Genomic DNA, 19,672 nt, shown 5'->3' with positions numbered 1-19,672 from the left:
TCCAGTCCTTGTACTATCAGACTGAATATACCTACTTTACAGTATATACTGTATGTGATAGTATTATACCTGGGTATTCAGGTGTGTGGACTGATTGATTGATCAGTTAGAGTCGGAGGTTTACATACACCTTAGCCAAGTACATTTAAACTCAGTTTTAAACCATTTCTGACATTTAATCCTGGTAAAAAATTCCCTGTTTTAGGTCAGTTAGGATCACCACTTTATTTTAAGAATGTGAAATGTCAGAATAATAGCAGAGAGAATTATTTTTTTCAGCTTTTATTTCTTTCATCACATTCCCAGTGGGTCAGAAGTTTACATACACTCAATTAGTATTTGGTAGCATTGCCTTTAAATTGTTTAATTTGGGTCAAACGTTTCGCGTAGCCTTCCACAAGCTTCCCACAATAAGTTGGGTGAATTTTGGCCCATTCCTCCTGACAGAGCTGGTGTAACTGAGTCAGGTTGGTAAGGCCTCCTTGCACGCACAAGCTTTTTCAGTTCTGCCCACAAATTTTCTATGGGATTGAGGTCAGGGCTTTGTGATGGCCACTCCAATACCTTGACTTTGTTGTCCTTAAGCCATTTTGCCACAACTTTGGAAGTATGCTTAGGGTCATTGTCCATTTGGAAGACCCATTTGCGACCAAGCTTTAACTTCCTGACTGATGTCTTGAGTTGATGCTTCAATATATCCATGTACTTTTCCTTCCTGATGAAGCCATCTATTTTGTGAAGTGCACCAGTACCTCCTGCAGCAAAGCACCCCCACAACATGATGCTGCCACCCTGTGCTTCACGGTCGGGGTGGTGTTCTTTGGCTTGCAAGCCTCCCCCTTTTTCCTCCAAACATAACGATGGGCATTATGGCCAAACAGTTCTATTTTTGTTTCATCAGATCAGAGGACATTTCTCCAAAAAGTACGATATATGTCTCCATGTGCAGTTGCAAACCATAGACTGGCTTTTTTATGGCAGTTTTGGAGCAGTGGCTTCTTCCTTGCTGAGCGGCCTTTCAGGTTATGTTGATTTTCGACATGTTTTAATGTGGATATAGGTACTTTTGTACCTGTTTCCTCCAGTATCTTCACAAGGTCCTTTGCTGTTGTTCTGCACTTTTCGCACAAAAGTACATTCATCTCTAGGAGACGGAACGCGCCTCCTTCCTGAGTAATATGACGGCTGCGTGGTCCCATGGCGTTTATACTTGCGTACTATTGTTTGTACAGATGAACGTGGTACCTTCGGGCGTTTGAAAATCACACGGATGAACCAGACTTGTGGAGGCCTCCAAGTTTTTTTTCTACGGTCTTGGCTGATTTCTTTTGATTTTTCCATGATGTCAAGAAAAGAGGCACTGAGTTTGAAGGTAGGCCTTGAAATACATCCACAGGTACACCTCCAATTGACTCAAATGATGTCAATTAGCCTATCAGAAGCTTCTAAAGCCATGACATAATTTTGGGGAATTTTCTAAGCTGTTTAAAGGCACAGTCAACTTAGTGTATGTAAACTTCTGACCCACTGGAATTGTGATACAGTGAATTATAAGTGAAAAAATCTGTCTGTAAACAATTGTTGAAAAAATGACTTGTGTCATGCACAAAGTAGATGTCCTAACCGACTTGCCAAAACTATAGTTTGTTAACAAGAAATGTGTGGAGTGGTTGAAAAACTAATTTTAATGACTCCAACCTAAGTGTATGTAAACCTCCGACTTCAACTGTAAGTGCCAGGGAGAAAAGTCAAGATCTACAGGTGTGCACTTCAGATCAAGGACTATCAAGCACCTGTAGCTACCAAATATCCTGTAAGCCTACAAGGACATCCCATGTGCCTCTCTTTATCAACATTGTCCCCTTCTCTCTCCCTTGCATCTTTTCTGATTTCAATATCTCTCTCCTTTCCAGGAGGCAGTGAGAACCCGGATGATGAGTACCACCGCACCGCCCAGAACAGCTGGGTCCAGCGAATGATCACCTCCCTCTTCAGCGACTCCTCCCTATTCAACACACGGGAGGGGCGGGCGGGGAAGGTCCATAACTTCATGCTGGGCCTCAACCTCAACACCAACATGCCCTTCTCCACCTTCGGAGACTTCATGTACCAGAACTCCTGCGCCTCCGTCGAGGATGAGGTGGACGCTGTCACAGGTCAGATGTCAAATCTGGCGATCCAGGAGTTCTGGATGTAACACATTCTAGATTCTATATTCCAGATATACAGTGGGGCAAAAAAGTATTTAGTCAGCCACCAATTGTGCAAGTTCTCCCACTTAAAAAGATGAGAGAGGCCTGTAATTTTCATCATAGGTACACTTCAACTATTACAGACAAAATGAGATAGAAAAAATCCAGAAAATCACATTGTAGGATTTTTAATGAACTGGTCAATAACAAAAGTTTATCTCAATACTTTGTTATATACCCTTTGTTGGCAATGACAGAGGTCAAATGTTTTCTGTAAGTCTTCACAAGGTTTTCACACACTGTTGCTGGTATTTTGGCCCATTCCTCCATGCAGATCTCCTCTAGAGCAGTGATGTTTTGGGGCTGTTGCTGGGCAACACGGACTTTCAACTCCCTCCAAAGATTTTCCATGGGGTTGAGATCTGGAGACTGGCTAGGCCACTCCAGGACCTTGAAATGCTTCTTACGAAGCCACTCCTTCGTTGTCCGGGCGGTGTGTTTGGGATCATTGTCATGCTGAAAGACCCAGCCACATTTCATCTTCAATGCCCTTGCTGATGGAAGGAGGTTTTCACTCAAAATCTCACGATACATGGTCCCATTCATTCTTTCCTTTACACGGATCAGTCGTCCTGGTCCCTTTGCAGAAAAACAGCCCCAAAGCATGATGTTTCCACCCGCATGCTTCACAGTAGGTATGGTGTTATTTGGATGCAACTCAGCATTCTTTGTCCTCCAAACACGACGAGTTGAGTTTTTACCAAAAGGTTATATTTTGGTTTCATCTGACCATATGACATTCTCCCTATCTTCTTCTGGATCATCCAAATGCTCTCTAGCAAACTTCAGATGGGCCTGGACATGCACTGGCTTAAGCAGGGGGACACGTCTGGCACTACAGGATTTGAGTCCCTGGCGGCGTAGTATGTTACTGATGGTAGGCTTTGTTACTTTGGTCCCAGCTCTCTGCAGGTCATTCACTAGGTCCCCCCGTGTGGTTCTGGGATTTTTGCTCACTGTTCTTGTGATCATTTTGACCCCACTGGGTGAGATCTTGCGTGGAGCCCCAGATCGAGGGAGATTATCAGTGGTCTTGTATGTCTTCCATTTCCTAATAATTGCTCCCACAGTTGATGTCTTCAAACCAAGCTGCTTACCTATTGCCGATTCAGTCTTCCCAGCCTGGTGCAGATCTACAATTCTGTTTCTGATGTCCTTTGACAGCTCTTTGGTCTTGGCCATAGTGGAGTTTGGAGTGTGACTCTTTGAGGTTGTGAACAGGTGTCTTTTATACTGATAACAAGTTCAAACAGGTGCCATTAATACAAGTAATGAGTGGAGGACAGAGGAGCCTCTTAAAGAAGAAGTTACAGGTCTGTGAGAGCCAGCAATCTTGCTTGTTTGTAGGTGACCAAATACTTATTTTACACCATAATTTGCAAATTAATTCATTAAAAATCATACAACGTGATTTTCTGGATTTTTTTTTCTCATATTGTCTGTCATAGTTGAAGTGTATGAAAAGTGATGAACATTACAGGCCTCTCTCATCTTTTTAAGTGGAAAAACTTGCACAATTGGTGGCTGACTAAATACTTTTTTGCCCCGCTGTACCTGTTTGACTGTTGTTAGAGTCTAAATAAAGCAGATTCTAGATCCAGTAGAACTTGGCAATAGAGCTCTTGTTGAAGCTGTGTACTATTCAATAGATTTTCAGTGGAGTTATTGGAAGGTTATGGTGGTGATTTTATTTAAGTCTGGGTGCATAATAAAACCGCCTCAATTACAGTACATTACAATATAATAGCGTTACTAAATGCCAGACTGTGTACAAATGGAAACCGATATAGTATGACCATACACACACACACACACACACACACACACACATACCCATCCACACAAATTCCCTTACGCATTTCTACCTTAACACGTTCTGTATTTATTCTGCATCGTATTCCATAACGTTCTCAGACCCCGATGAGTTTGCTGATATCTACGAGCCCCTGGACGTGAAGAGTAAGAAGATCCATATAGTAGACAGTGGTTTGACCTATAACCTCCCGTACCCCCTCATCCTGCGGCCGCAGCGTGGCGTCGACCTCATCATCTCCTTCGACTTCTCAGCTCGCCCCAGCGACTCCAGCCCGCCCTTCAAGGTCATTGTGATGACAAGTGCCACCTGCCAGTACTTCCTGGTTTTAAAATGTTTATGTGTTTATTTCATTTTATCATTGTCATTTTTTTGTGAGCAATTTCTGTGTGATTATTAAGGTGTTAGGATAAAAGTTTTAATAATTGAACTATGCAAATAGTAATCAAGAGGCTAGCTTTTGGACTTGTGTTTGGTATGTAGGAGCTTCTGCTGGCTGAGAAGTGGGCCCGGATGAACAAACTGCCGTTCCCTAAGATCGACCCTAAAGTGTTTGACCGCGAGGGCCTGAAAGAGTGTTACGTCTTCAAGCCAAAAAAGGGGGAACGGAACTGCCCCACTGTCATCCATTTTGTCCTGGTCAACATCAACTTCAGGACATTCAAAGCCCCTGGTAAGTACTGTATGTGTACTGTATACCTGAGGTAGGACCAAGTCACTATTATTCGAGTCCACTACTCTTGTGTATTCCATATGCATGTCTGTATAGGTTGTGTATGTGAAATATATTAGATTTCTTTAGTCGAGCAGTAGTCTGGATTACAAGAGAAAAAAAGAAAATCATGGTGTATAAGACACTGATTGGTGCCTGGTTAAGTGGACTGATCCATTGTGGAGGCCGTGGGGATGGTACAGTCCATCAGTCTAAGACTTATATTATGTACAATGGTGCAATATAAATACAGTTTTTCATAACAAATCCAAATCAAATGAAATTTTATTTGTCACATACACATGGTTAGCAGATGTTAATACGAGTGTAGCGAAATGCTTGTGCTTCCAGTTCCAACAATGCAGTAATAACCAACAAGTAATCTAACTAACAATTCCAAAACTACTGTCTTATACACACAAGTGTAAGGGGATAAAGAATATGTACATAAAGATATGAATGAGTGATGGTGCAGAGCAGCATAGGCAAGATACAGTAGATGGTATCGAGTACAGTATATACATATGAGATGAGTATGTAAACAAAGTGGCATAGTTAAAGTGGCTAGTGATACATAAAGATGCAGTAGATGATATAGAGTACAGTATATACGTATACATATGAGATGAATAATTTAATTTAATTTTTTTTTACCTTTATTTAACCAGGCAAGTCAGTTAAGAACAAATTCTTATTTCCAATGACAGCCTGGGAACAGTGGGTTAACTGCCTGTTCAAGGGCAGAACGACAGATTTGTACCTTGTCAGCTCGGGGGTACAACCTTTCGGTTACTAGTCCAATGCTCTAACCACTAGGCTACCCTGCCACCCTAATAATGTAGGGTATGTAAACATTATATTAGGTAGCATTGTTTAAAGTGGCTAGTGATATATTTTACATCATTTCCCATCAATTCCCATTATTGAAGTGGCTGGAGTTGAGTCAGTGTGTTGGCAGCAGCCACTCAATGTTAGTGGTTGCTGTTTAACAGTCTGATGGCCTTGAGATAGAAGCTGTTTTTCAGTCTCTCGGTCCCAGCTTTGATGCACCTGTACTGACCTCGCCTTCTGGATGATAGTGGGGTGAACAGGCAGTGGCTCGGTTGGGTGTTGTCCTTGATGATCTTTAGGTTGAAGAGGCTGCACTTCTTCACAATGCTGTTTGTGTGGGTGGACCAATTCAGTTTTGTCTGTGATGTGTATGCCGAGGAACTTAAAACTTACTACCCTCCCCACTACTGTTCCATCGATTAGGATAGGGGGGTGTTCCCTCTGCTGTTTCCTGAAGTCCATAATCATCTCCTTAGTTTTGTTGACGTTGAGTGTGAGGTTATTTTCCTGACACCACACTCCGAGGGCCCTCATCTCCTCCCTGTAGGCCGTCTCGTCGTTGTTGGTAATCAAGCCTACCACTGTTGTGTTGTCCGCAAACTTGATGATTGAGTTGGAGGCGTGCGTGGCCACGCAGTCGTGGGTGAACAGGGAGTACTTTGTCTCTATACTGACGCTTAGCTTGTTTGATTGCCTTGCGGAGGGAATAGCTACACTGTTTGTATTCGGTCATGTTTCCGGTCACCTTGCCCTGATTAAAAGCAGTGGTTCGCGCTTTCAGTTTCACGCGAATACTGCCATCAATCCACGGTTTCTGGTTTGGGAATGTTTTAATCGTTGCTATGGGAATGACATCTTCAACGCATGTTCTAATGAACTCACACACCGAATCAGCGTATTCGTCAATGTTGTTGTCTGACGCAATACGAAACATATCCCAGTCCACGTGATGGAAGCAGTCTTGGAGTGTGGAATCAGATTGGTCGGACCAGCGTTGGACAGACCTCAGCGTGGGAGCTTCTTGTTTTAGTTTCTGTCTGTAGGCAGGGATCAACAAAATGGAGTCATGATCAGCTTTTCCAAAGGAGGGCGGGGCAGGGCCTTATATGCGTCGCGGAAGTTAGAATAGCAATGATCCAAGGTTTTGCCAGCCCTGGTTGCGCAATCGATATGCTGATACAATTTAAGGAGTCTTGTTTTCAGATTAGCCTTGTTAAAATCCCCAGCTACAATGAATGCAGCCTCAAGATGTATGGATAACAAATGGTCGCTGTCCGCGGTTCTGAAACACATCAGTGCTCTGTTGATTTGGCGCTTGTTGCTATGTGCATAATAGTAAAGTTAATCAGCATGGTGTTGAGAACAATGTGGTGGATGCAGCAGTTGAGTTAGGAGATGAGAAAACAGCCCTTGCCTTAATTGTCTAAGAAAAGTGAGGAGAGAGGAAACCCCAACTTAAATAGGTCTATAATCAACAGCCTAACTGTTAAATGTGCCTGGCTTTATTAATCATCCATATCTACAGAAATAAGACAGATCCTGCTTCTGTTGCCTGTTTTACTGTTTGGTTGGTAGTCTAATGATTCTGTAAGCACCAAGCCTCTTGCTGTTTTTAATCTTTGCTATGCTGTAACAAAGGCTGTACACTTATTTTGTTAGACCAGCCTCTCTGATAATATTTATAATGTATTTAATGCTCGTCCAAATAATAATGTATAATAATAATAATAACCCTCCTTTTTCCTTGATCTCCTTCTTATTGTTATTATTACTATTATTATGATCATCATTATAATAATAAGTAATGTCATTATCATTAGTAGGGTGAGTGTAGCAGCCTTGTAGAACCACCATTGAGCTGTAGGCCAAAGAGAGCATCCGGTTTAGTCTTAAAACCGTAACTTAGTTAGGCCTATATTTCAATACTTATATAGGCTATTGTATCAATCAATCAATCATTTATTTGTTCATGTCATCACACAGCATACGAGTTATTCATGACGTGAAAATGCAATCAAGCATTTTAGTTTTAAAATAAAATAACAAATGCAACCATTTAATAATTAGCATAAACAATAAATAGGCCTAAACTGTTCCCTTTCGGGAAATTTCATTAACCAATTAATGCGACTGTTTTTAGACTTTGATGTCATAGAGGCATAACAAAAAAAATACAAATAAGCGTTACAACATACTCTCCAGTACGCTTACAATTTATTGGGTGTTGTTTACGTTGATCCAAATGGTCAGAAAAATAGTTGTAATCTAACAACAGCTGTTTGGCACATAATATGTATGTAGTGCTAGCTCCTTACCTTATTTTTTTTGATCTCCAGTATTTTCCACAACTAGTCAAATTAATTCCACACATCTGACTTCCCCTTTACCTCCTGTGCAACCAGTAAACGTTCCCCTGTTTCAAGTTTATTTGTCACGTCGTGTGCATCCATTTTTATGTCATGTGTTACGTTGTGAGTAGATTTTTTTATTAACCTTTATTTAACTAGGCAAGTCAGTTAAGAACAAAATCTTATTTACAATGACGCCTAACCCGGCCAAACCCGGACGATGCTGGGCCAATTGTGTGTCGCCCCATGGGACTCCCAATCGCAGCCGGTTGTGATACAGCCTGCATTCAAACCAGGGTGTCTGTAGTGACATAGTGCCTTAGACCACTACGCCACTCGGGAGCCTCCGAGTTTATAACCAGTTTATCAAGTTCATAACCAGTTTATTGATGTGATAATGATATGCTATATGTCAGGCCCTATTGGTCACGTGCATGTAAAGCATATATGTGTCACATGAAGAGAGCAAGGGTTGAGGGAATAGAGAATGTTTTTCTTAACAAATGATGGATTTCGGTAACAAAACTTTTCAGTCAGAAATGGCTGTGAATATGTTGCAGCTTCAGCAACAGGTACAGCGTGATAAACATGTTGATGTTCTGTGGTGGTCGCTGCAGCAGGAAGGAGAGGCTTTTTTTTTAACACAGTGCAGCAAGTCTGAGCCAGGCCCAGCACAATCAAGTCAATTGCGGTCCTCTAGTCATTTGTGTGTCTTAATTATTTAATCAAACAATTTGCTTAAAGCATCAGACAAGCTCAGTGCATATAGTTGATTTGATAAAAACACATAGGATGTGTCTATATATGGAAAAATGTAGTCGGGGACAGCCCTAGCATACTGTACATTTTTTTAACCTTTATTTAATGTTCTGTTGCTGATGACTGGGATGAATGCAGAAAAAGATTTCAGGACAAGACACCCTCTTTATGACTAGGCCTATCTGACTTATATTATTATGATGTCATAATGCTTCTTGACAATGTCATAAAGTATATTTACTTAGTCCATTATGACAGGATGGTCATAATGCTTCATGACAGTGTCATAAAGTATATTTACTTAGTCCATTATGACAGGATGGTCATAATGCTTCATGACAGTGTCATAAAGTATATTTACTTAGTCCATTATGACAGGATGGTCATAATGCTTCATGACAGTGTCATAAAGTATATTTACTTAGTCCATTATGACAGGATGGTCATAATGCTTCATGACAGTGTCATAAAGTATATTTACTTAGTCCATTATGACAGGATGGTCATAATGCTTCATGACAGTGCCATAAAGTATATTTACTTAGTCCATTATGACAGGATGGTCATAATGCTTCATGACAGTGTCATAAAGTATATTTACTTAGTCCATTATGACAGGATGGTCATAATGCTTCATGACAGTGTCATAAAGTATATTTACTTAGTCCATTATGACAGGATGGTCATAATGCTTCATGACAGCGTCATAAAGTATATTTACTTAGTCCATTATGACAGGATGGTCATAATGCTTCATGACAGTGTCATAAAGTATATTTACTTAGTCCATTATGACAGGATGGTCATAATGCTTCATGACAGTGTCATGAAGTCTATTTTCTGCTAGATATTTAACATAATATGTTAAATACATTATGAAGAAAAAAAATGACAACAACAACAAAGGACTTAAGAAACAAACTATCAAACAAAAATAAACTTCTTGGCAGGGAAAAAACACATTTGAATAAATGTGGGTTTTGACACTCATGTAGGTGTCCTAACAAGCAAGAACATAATATAATACAGTGCATTCGGAAAGTATTCAGACCCCTTGACCTTTGCAAAAAAAATTTACATTACAGCCTTATTCTGAAATGGATTAAATAGTTTTTTTACTCATCAATCTACACACAATACCCCATAATGACAAAGCAAAAACAGAATTTTAGAAATGTGTGCAAAGTGAAGAGGCGACTCCGGGATGCTGCCTTTCTAGGCAGAGTTGCTAAGAAAAAGCCATATCTCAGACTGGCCATTAAAAAGAAAAGATTAAGATGGGCAAAAGAACTCAGACACTGGACAGAGGAAGTCTGCCCAGAAGCCAGCATCCTCTGTTCTGTGATGGGAGTATTACACAGCGTTATACAAGATCTTCAGTTTCTTGGCAATTTCTCACATGGAATAGCCTTGTAATCAAACCCACAAATGCTGATGCTCCAGATACTCAACTAGTCTAAAGAAGACCCGTTTTATTGCTTCTTTAATGAGCACAACAGTTTTCAGCTGTGCAAGCATAATTGCAAAAGGGTTTTCTAATGATCAATTAGCCTTTAAAATTATAAACTTGGATTAGCTAACACAACGTGCTATTGGAACACAGGAGTGACAGTTGCTGATAATGGGCCTCTGTACGCCTATGTAGATATTCCATTCAAAATCATTTCCAGCGACAATAGTTATTTACAACATTAACAATGTCTACACTGTATTTCTGATCAATTTGATGTTATTTGAATGGACAAAAAAATGTGCTTTTCTTTCAAAAACAAGGACATTTCTAACTTTTGATTGGTAGTGTATTCCATACATAAGAGTACGCTCATAGGGAATATGCTCCTAAGGAAGTTGAAGGTTTATGCTAGAAAAGATGGTTGTGTGTGGGATTGGTATCTTTCAAGATGCCTGGAGGGGTGAATCATAAGGAGAAGATCTATGACCAGGTGCTATGTTGGAAATCTCTTGCTATGCTGGCAGTGAAGTGTGTGTAAACAGGGTATACATCATTGGCCATAGAAAGACAGGGACACACAGACACTGGCCAGGCCTCTCTCCTCTGCTCACACACTGAATTATAGTGTTTTAGGGCCTCGCGAATGGGGAACACACACATGTACACATCCTCTGCTGTATTTGTGTTGTGTAGGAGAGAGAGTAGGTCACATCACTGGTCTGGTATTCCCCTGTAGAGTCGGTGACAAGTGTGCCATCATTTAGTGATCATTCATTCATGGAATTAGGAAATACATGAGAAGACATGTTTTAACAACCCAACCCAACCTTGTAAGGCAGACGGAAATAGTTGCCGTACCTGCAGGCAACAGATTACGTAGTGTGTGGCCGTTTTGTCTAGTCCACGTCCTCAGTTAGAGCCCTGCATGGGCATGAATTTTAAGCCCTACCCATGCCCGATTGCTTCTGGCAAATTTAAAGGCCCGACCCTGCCCGAAACCCAAAATCAGATATAACTTCCTCTGTTAATAAATCCATCAGCTGCTCCTCTCTGTGTCTGTCACTCACTCCCTGCACGCTGCTCATGGTGGCTCTGGGTCTGTGCGTATCCAAAGCAACGGCTCCACTTGGGCTGCTCTGCTCAATGATGAGACATGAGAAAGCAGTTAGTGGTTAGCTACTTTTTACCACTAAACTCTGACAGAACTCGAGGAACATTATTGTTTTCTGTGAAATATATCTGAGATTGAAGCACTTCTGACACCATGTTATGATCTTTGATCTAAGTCAGATATGGCTGTATTGCGCAGCAGAGCTCAAGCAAATGGCTCAGCTTAAAAATGTTAGTGATCGATTTAGGGATACTCGAGCCTTGCCCGTACCCTAGTTATTGATGGAAAAACAGGCCATACCCGGCCCTGACTCGATGTATAATGTCGGGGCCCGTCGGACTCAGGTCGGGTATCAAAGCTCTACCGTCAGTCAAACTGCTCAGTGCTCAACATAGAGCTGGGCGACAAAAACCCATATCTTTATAAATTGCCTGAATTTATGTGATAACGATACATTTATAACATTAATGTGCACCACAGTTTTGTTTATTTTTATAACCTTTAAAGTACTAAGTACTATGCACTATGGTTGTAAAGTGCTATGGTTATAGCCATCAATTGTCCAATTAACAATCACCCGTATTAGCAAACTTATTTCATTTCAAACTTCACATTTCTCATGTACAGGCTACTTATCACAATGAACAATATCAGCAAAATGCCTGCGATAAGTGATTGGTATGGTCGGGGTCGATCATTTGCAGTTTATCGTTCCAGCTCTAACTCAACAGTGAAACCGAAGCTAACCTCAAGGGTTAAGTTAAGGCATTCATTCCGAGTTGTTAGAAGGAAAGAGTCAACCATTTTGTATCTTATATTGTTTTTTGTGCATCTCTTAGGAATGTTCTATTGATTCCCGGAGTCATATTTTCATGTGTATCTGAGCTATTGCCGTTCAAGCAGGCAGAAATAGATACATGATGCAAACCTCTCCATACTAGCTGTATTTCTGTCGGCTTGAATTGATAGAACATGTCTCAAAAACGATATAACATTAAAACTAAGTGAATGATTCCTTTAAGGTTTGGATTAGGGTTTAAAAATACAAATTATATACATTTTTTTTAACTAACAAGTGCCCAGCACTGGGATTGAACCCGCAACATTCAGAGCCATAACTCACGGTTTAAGAGATACTCTTATAGTTATAAGATGTTAACAGACACTCGTATTCCCCCGAGTGGAGGAGAAATTGCCATGTAAATAAAATGACTAGCCATCGTTTGTTAAAACGGGTTGACAGCTCACCATCACCCTGGAGCTTGGGCTGAAACATCCATAGTTCTGAATGAGTCATATGATATAGGCTAGTATTAGCTATCACTGTCACACAAGGAAAGAATGGTATATGACCAATTACTAGTTAGTCATAGTCACTATCATCCTGAAGGACATATAGTGCCTTCAGGAAGTATTCACACCTATTGACTGTTTCAACAAAAGAAAAAGTGTTACAAGGTGGGATTAAAATTTATTTAATAGGTTGTTGTTTTCTGTCAACGATCTACACAAAATACTCTGTAATATCAAAATGGAAGAAAAATTCTAACATTTGTAAAATAATATGTAAAAAATAAAACACTACTATATCTTGATTACATAAGTATTTAACCCCTTGAGTCAATACATGACAGCGTCACCTTTGACAGTGATTACAGGGTCTTTTGGGGAAGTCTCTAAAAGCTTTGTACACCTCGATTATACAATATTTGCACATTATTCTTTTAAATTTAAAATCTCCGAGCTCTGTCAAGTTGGTTGTTGATTGTGCTAGACAGCAAGTCTTGCCATAGATTTTCGAGCCGATTTAAGTCAAAACTGGAACTAAGCCACTCAGGAACATTCAATGTCGTCTTGGTAAGCAACTCCAGTGTTTTAGGTTATTGTCGTGCTGAAAGGTGAATTCGTCCCCCAGTGTCTGTTGGAAAGTACACAGAACCAGGTTTTCCTCAATTATTTTGCCAGTGCTTAGCTCTATTCTGTTTCTTTTTATCCTAAAAAACTGAAGTCTTTGCCGATGACCCATGCAGCCACCACCATGCTTGAAAATATGAAGAGTAGTACTCAGTGATGTGTTGTGTTAGATTTCCCCCAAACTTAACGATTTGTATTCAGGACATGAAGTTAATTTATTTTCCACATGTTTTGTTGTTTTACTTTAGTGCCTTATTGCAATCGGGATGCATGTTTTGGAATATTGTTATTCTGTACATGCTTTCTTCATTTCACTCTATCATTTAAGTTATTATTGGAGAGTAACTACAATGTTGTTGATCCATCCTCAGTTCTCTCTTATCAGAGCCATTAAACTCTGTAACTGTTTTAAAGTCACCATTGGCCTCATGGTGAAATCCTGAGTGGTTTCCTTCCTCTCCGGCAACTGAGTTAGGAAGGACTCCTGTATCTTTGTAGTGACTGGCTGTATTGATACACCATCCAAAGTGTAATTAATAACTTCACCAGGCTCAAAGGGATTTTGAAAGTCTCCTTTTGTTTACCCATCTACCAATACGTACCCTTCTTTGTGAGGCCTTGGAAAAACCATCCTGGTCTTTGTGGTTGAACATGTGTTTGAAATTCACTGCTCGACTGAGGAACCTTACAGATCATTTTATGTGTGGAGTACAAAAATGAGGTAGTCATAAAAAAAGAATGTTAAAAACACTTATCTGTGAGTCCATGACTTTTTAAGCACATTTTTACTCCTTAATTTATTTAGGTTTGCCATAACAAAGGGGTTGAATACTTATTGACTAAAGACATTTCAGCTTTACATTTTTTATTAATTTGTAAAAAATGCCTAATTGGGTGTTATGTGGAGGACAGTGACACAACATCTCAATTTAATCCATTTTAAATGCAGGCTGTAACACAATAAAATGTGGAAAAGGTCAAGGGGTGTTGATACTTTCTGAAGTACATATCATCCTGTTGCTGTGTGTTTGAAGGAGTTCCTCGGGAGACGGAAAAGGAGAAGGAGATGGCTGACTTTGACATCTTCGACGACCCTGAGAGTCCGTACTCCACATTTAACTTCCAGTACTCCAACCAGGCCTTCACACAGCTCCACGACCTCATGGAGTTCAACACGCTCAACAACATCGAGGTACGTTCAACCTTCAACTGCATCACCACTGGCTACTGTACATCCATTTCTAAATGTGTTAGAAGGTCGGACAGTCTTTGGAAGAGTTAGATCGATTAGGAGCTCTAAAAAGGGGTGTGTCGATATGCAATGCTCAAACATCAAGGTCAATTTGAATGCTGGAGCCATACTAGTTTTCTCTGGGGTTGGTGTGTTTTACAACATCAAGGTCAATTTGACATTCAGTTGTTCTGGCTCTTATGCACTGTCTAAAAAAGATCCCACGAATCAAAAGGTCAGTTCAGTCGGTCAGAACTAATATGCCAATGACTAAAGGGGTTTCTCGATATGACAGAAGTACTGTATGTAGGTAGATACTGATTCCTACTCCTGATTCCTGCTCAAACCACCCTCAACAAAGAGGTCAGTTCGGTTAGCCAGAACTAATGTATGGAAAACACCATTCCAACAACATCAATGTCAGTTCAGCCAGGCAGATGTAATGTATGGAAAACAACATTCCAACAACATCAATGTCAGTTCAGCCAGGCAGATGTAATGTATGGAAAACAACATTCCAACAACGTAAATGTCAGTTCAGCCAGGCAGATGTAATGTATGGAAAACAACATTCCAACAACTTCAATGTCAGTTCAGCGAGGCAGATGTAATGTATGTAAAACAACATTCCAACAACGTAAATGTCAGTTCAGCCAGGCAGATGTAATGTATGTAAAACATTCCAGCAACATCAATGTCAGTTCAGCCAGGCAGATGTAATGTATGGAAAACAACATTCCAACAACGTAAATGACAGTTCAGCCTGGCAGATGTAATGTATGTAAAACAACATTCCAACAACGTAAATGTCAGTTCAGCCAGGCAGATGTAATGTATGTAAAACAACATTCCAACAACGTAAATGTCAGTTCAGCCAGGCAGATGTAATGTATGTAAAACATTCCAGCAACATCAATGTCAGTTCAGCCAGGCAGATGTAATGTGTGTAAAACAACATTCCAACAACGTAAATGTCATTTCAGCCAGGCAGATGTAATGTATGTAAAACAACATTCCAACAACGTAAATGTCAGTTCAGCCAGGCAGATGTAATGTATGTATAACATTCCAGCAACATCAATGTTTTGCTCAATTATCCGTTAGTAACTAGGGGTCGCCCGGACATGGAACTTCCAACATCTGTGTAGGCCTATGCTGATTGATTTTGATCTAACCTCTAACCACATTTCAATTAATTATGATTTCTTGTTAACGGTCAATTGACTAACCACTTGTGTAAGTTAATACAGTGTTTTATCCATTTCACCTCCTCCATCCACCTCTCTCTTGACCAGGTGATAAAAGAGGCCATTAAGGAGAGCATCGTGTACAGGAAGGAGAATCCATCTCGCTGCTCCGTGTCCCTCTCACTTAACGAGATCCAGAACAAAATGTTCCTGAAGCGGGAGACGCGGGAGAAACCCCGGAAGTGAGAGCCGGAATGCCGGGAAGAGCAAAGGTCAAGCTATCAGACGAAACTGGCATTGGAGACTGGAGATTTTCCCATATTTTTACATTTTTGATTAGGGAAACTTTGTTGGTTTGTTTTGTCCATCTAATGTGAATGAAGAGGATTTGGTGTAAACCATGGAAACCTGTGGTGGATATCACTGAACAACATGACAAAGACTTGTTATGGACCCTAAAGTTGAGTGATATAAAGTCTGAAGAGATGTTAAAATAGCAGTAAACTAAACTCAAGGCTCCTTAATTGACTTTCCATTTTTATAAGTGCTACTCATGTATGTATTATGTGTTTTTAATGTAGCAGGGTTTTCCTACAGTGTAGTTGTAAACAGTTGTTACTGATCTAAACAAGTGATCTCATAGGAAACCATGGAAACCATAGAAGAAGAGGCGTCCTTAAACCATCAGGTTGTGTTCAATGCCAACTACTAAAACACCGCCAAGTGCAACCGTCTGGATTCCTCAAACATCTCAATTATGTTTATTCAACGCAGGGAGTGGCTCCAACAACAAACAACACTCAACACCATAGAAACGGCCGTTCTGCCCGCCTCCTTTATAGTCCTCTCTCACGTTAGAGTGTGTTTATTTTCCTGACTGTGTTATTTCAGGCTTCCTCTTACATACTCGGACCAATTTTTTAGTTTGGGGCAGAGTAGTTTCCTCCCACTGTGACCCCTCCTCACCCCCACCATCTTCCCATACTCTACCCCGCAGATATGGTCTGGTGTGTCTGTGCTGAGGTGGGGTGAGAGGGGTGGGGTGTAACCCTGGAGAGGGTGTGGTGTGATGGCTTCACGGCTCTTGTCGGCACACAATGGAATTTCAAACACTACACCTACACCTGCAGCAGCGTCTGAGAGAAGTTCTGACATACTACACCTACACTTGCAGGGGTCAAAGGGTATCCAGTGTGCTGTGGAATTTTACACAGAACAGAAAACCCTGTCTGCTGACCATGGTCTGCCTGAGCTCACATTTCAGCCTAGTTTTTAAAACAATGTTATGTAAAACAGGTGATTTTCTTCAATTATTTCTAGCTGGCAACTTGTTGCTTTGTGTGTTTTTACTGTGTATTTTCTTTTGTGCAAATTAATATTTCTGCATTCTTTGACGCTTTAACCTTATTGTTTATTACTTTTAGGTCACAGGAGGTTGGTGGCACCTTAATTGGGGAGGACAGGCTCGTGATAATGGCTGGAGTGGAATGGTATCAAATACATCAAACACATGGTTTCCATGTGTTTGATGCCAATCCATTTGCTCGGCTCTATCCATTATTAAGAGCCGTCCTCCCCTCAGCAGCCACCACTGCTTTCGGTCTCCCAGAGATTGTCATATTGTTGTTGGCTATTTTCAGACTGAATTGCATTTCATACTGAACCTTGTGTAACGTCGCACAAGCAATGACAGTCATACCGCTTGATCTATTCAGGACACCATGTAAAGCTGTCTTGGACTACAGTAAATAGTCTTATTTTTTTGTTTTTTGTTTTTTTTGTGCAATTTTTACAATTCTGGGAAATAAAGTGTTAAAATTACTTCAAACTGAGAGGACCCAAGTAGTGTAGTCATACACTTCTGCTTTTCTTACCTTGTCCTTTTTATTATTTTAACCAATAACATACACCATGTTTATGTACAACCTACATGTAATGGAATAAAAGTCCAAGTTGTCTTCTTTCTCAGTAATCCAACATTGTGGCTTGGAAAGGGGAACAACTTCAGTTTGTAGAAGTACTTGCCAACACTATTCATCTCATGCAACGTTACCACTATAGAAATGGCAATTTGATGCTTGAATTCAAGACCATGTAGACCCCGGAAATCAGAGGTTTAACACACACACACACACTGTAACTTTCACTGGCCTGGAAAACATATTTTAGGCTTATGAAAGGAAATGCCTTGGCCAGGCCTAGATGACCTAGAACCCCATCACAACAAGGACAATGTGGCCACAGTAAAATCATCCCCTGAAACATTCATAACATGAAGCCCAGGCAGTTTCTTAGCAGAATCTTCCTCCAGCTACAGAACATAACCGTAGCCACCCACAGGCTGGTTAGATACCTGTTGAAGCACATCGCACAGTAAATCATTACATTTTCCAATTAAATCATCATGCAAAAGTAATATTCCCATCATGTGAGAGTACTAATTATGTGCTTAGGATAGTTTGCTGCGGTGCACGTCTGAGGGTGCCTCCTCTCTGGCATGAAAACCACTCGCCTAACGCCCTCTGGATCAACTTTAACGTGCTCCGTTTACTGTAGTCTAGCTGCTCAGCACAGCCATGCCTGGCAGACACACAGACAGACATTCAGAAACCTTCAAGGCCTTTGAAGGATACACTCAAAAGCCTTGTCGCCCTAGAGTGCTGTCTGCCTGTCTTTCTTAATGTATGTGAGGTGAGAATGATTTCCATGTTGGCGTGTTATTATGTTATTCTCACACACCACACGTAAGGGTCATGTATGTGCCTGCATGTTTTCTTCTTGATGTGCTGAGTCACTCTCACCGCACACAGACAGACAGGCTATGGTGCACCACAGTAACCAAGACGGGGCTGCTCTGGAGGAACGCACGCAATCAGACACACGGGCCTCTACCATCATACAGTATGCTGTGTATCAACTATAGAACAAATATCATTATGGAGAACAATTTACTATAACCTATGTTAGATTTACTATGAAATAAATATACACTATAACCTATGTTAGATTTACTATGAAATAAATATACACTATAACCTATGCACACTTGCTGGCATCAAACTGTGTGGTACATATCAGGTCAATCAGACTATGTGGTACATATCAGGTCAACCAGACTGTGTGTGGTACATATCAGGGCAATAAGAATGTGTGGTACATATCAGGTCAATTAGACTGTGTGTGGTACAATATCAGGTCAATTAGACTGTGTGTGGATACATAACAGGTAAATCAGAATGTGTGGTACATATCAGGTCAATCAGACTGTGTGTGGTACAATATCAGGTCAACCAGACTGTGTGTGGTACATATCAGGTCAATAAGAATATGTGGTACATATCAGGTCAATAAGAATGTGTGGTACATATCAGGTCAATAAGAATGTGTGGTACATATCAGGTCAATTAGACTGTGTGGATACATAACAGGTAAATCAGAATGTGTGGTACATATCAGGTCAATTAGACTGTGTGGATACATAACAGGTAAATCAGAATGTGTGGTACATATCAGGTCAATTAGACTGTGTGGTACATATCAGGTCAATAAGAATGTGTGGTACACATCAGGTCAATCAGACTGTGTGTGGTACATATCAGGTCAATTAGAGTGTGTGTGGTACATATCAGCCCAATTAGACTGTGCGTGGTACATATCAGCCCAATCAGACTGTGTGTGGTACATGTCAGACCAGTCAGACGGCGTGATACATAACAGGTCAGTCAGATGGTGTGGTACATAACAGGTCAGTCAGACGGCGTGATACATAACAGGTCAATCAGATGGTGTGGTACATGTCAGATCATTCAGACTGTGTGTGGTACATGTCAGATAATTCAGAATGTGTGGTACATGTCAGGTCAGTCAGACGGTGTGGTACATAACAGCTCAGTCAGACTGTGTGGTACATGTCAGATCATCCAGACGGTGTGTGGTACATGTAATATCATTCAGACTGTGCGTGGTACATGTCAGATCATTCAGACTGTGCATGGTACATGTCATATCATTCAGACTGTGCGTGGTACATGTCAGATCATTCAGACTGTGCGTGGTACATG

The 19,672-nt window shown here is 40.7% G+C and overlaps 1 protein-coding gene across 2 annotated transcripts in view; it reads left to right on the top strand.

Annotated features, from left to right (window-relative positions):
- Positions 1-17,574, top strand: part of pla2g4ab (phospholipase A2, group IVAb (cytosolic, calcium-dependent)) — a 59,168-nt gene extending 41,594 nt beyond the window's left edge. For both annotated transcript variants that reach the window (XM_064936009.1, XM_064936010.1), the window contains exons 14-18: positions 1,914-2,156; positions 4,167-4,351; positions 4,549-4,738; positions 14,228-14,385; positions 15,720-17,574. In XM_064936009.1, coding sequence (XP_064792081.1) covers positions 1,914-2,156; positions 4,167-4,351; positions 4,549-4,738; positions 14,228-14,385; positions 15,720-15,857 — 914 coding nt within the window. In that variant the 3' untranslated portion in view covers positions 15,858-17,574. The remainder of the gene's footprint in view (positions 1-1,913; positions 2,157-4,166; positions 4,352-4,548; positions 4,739-14,227; positions 14,386-15,719) is intronic.
- Positions 17,575-19,672: the final 2,098 nt, after the last annotated feature.

Source organism: Oncorhynchus masou, chromosome 24 (assembly GCF_036934945.1).
Source record: "Oncorhynchus masou masou isolate Uvic2021 chromosome 24, UVic_Omas_1.1, whole genome shotgun sequence".
Taxonomy (NCBI): Eukaryota; Metazoa; Chordata; class Actinopteri; order Salmoniformes; family Salmonidae; genus Oncorhynchus; species Oncorhynchus masou.
The sequence above is the reverse complement of the archived record's forward strand: the minus strand, read 5'-3'. Positions and strand labels throughout refer to the sequence as shown.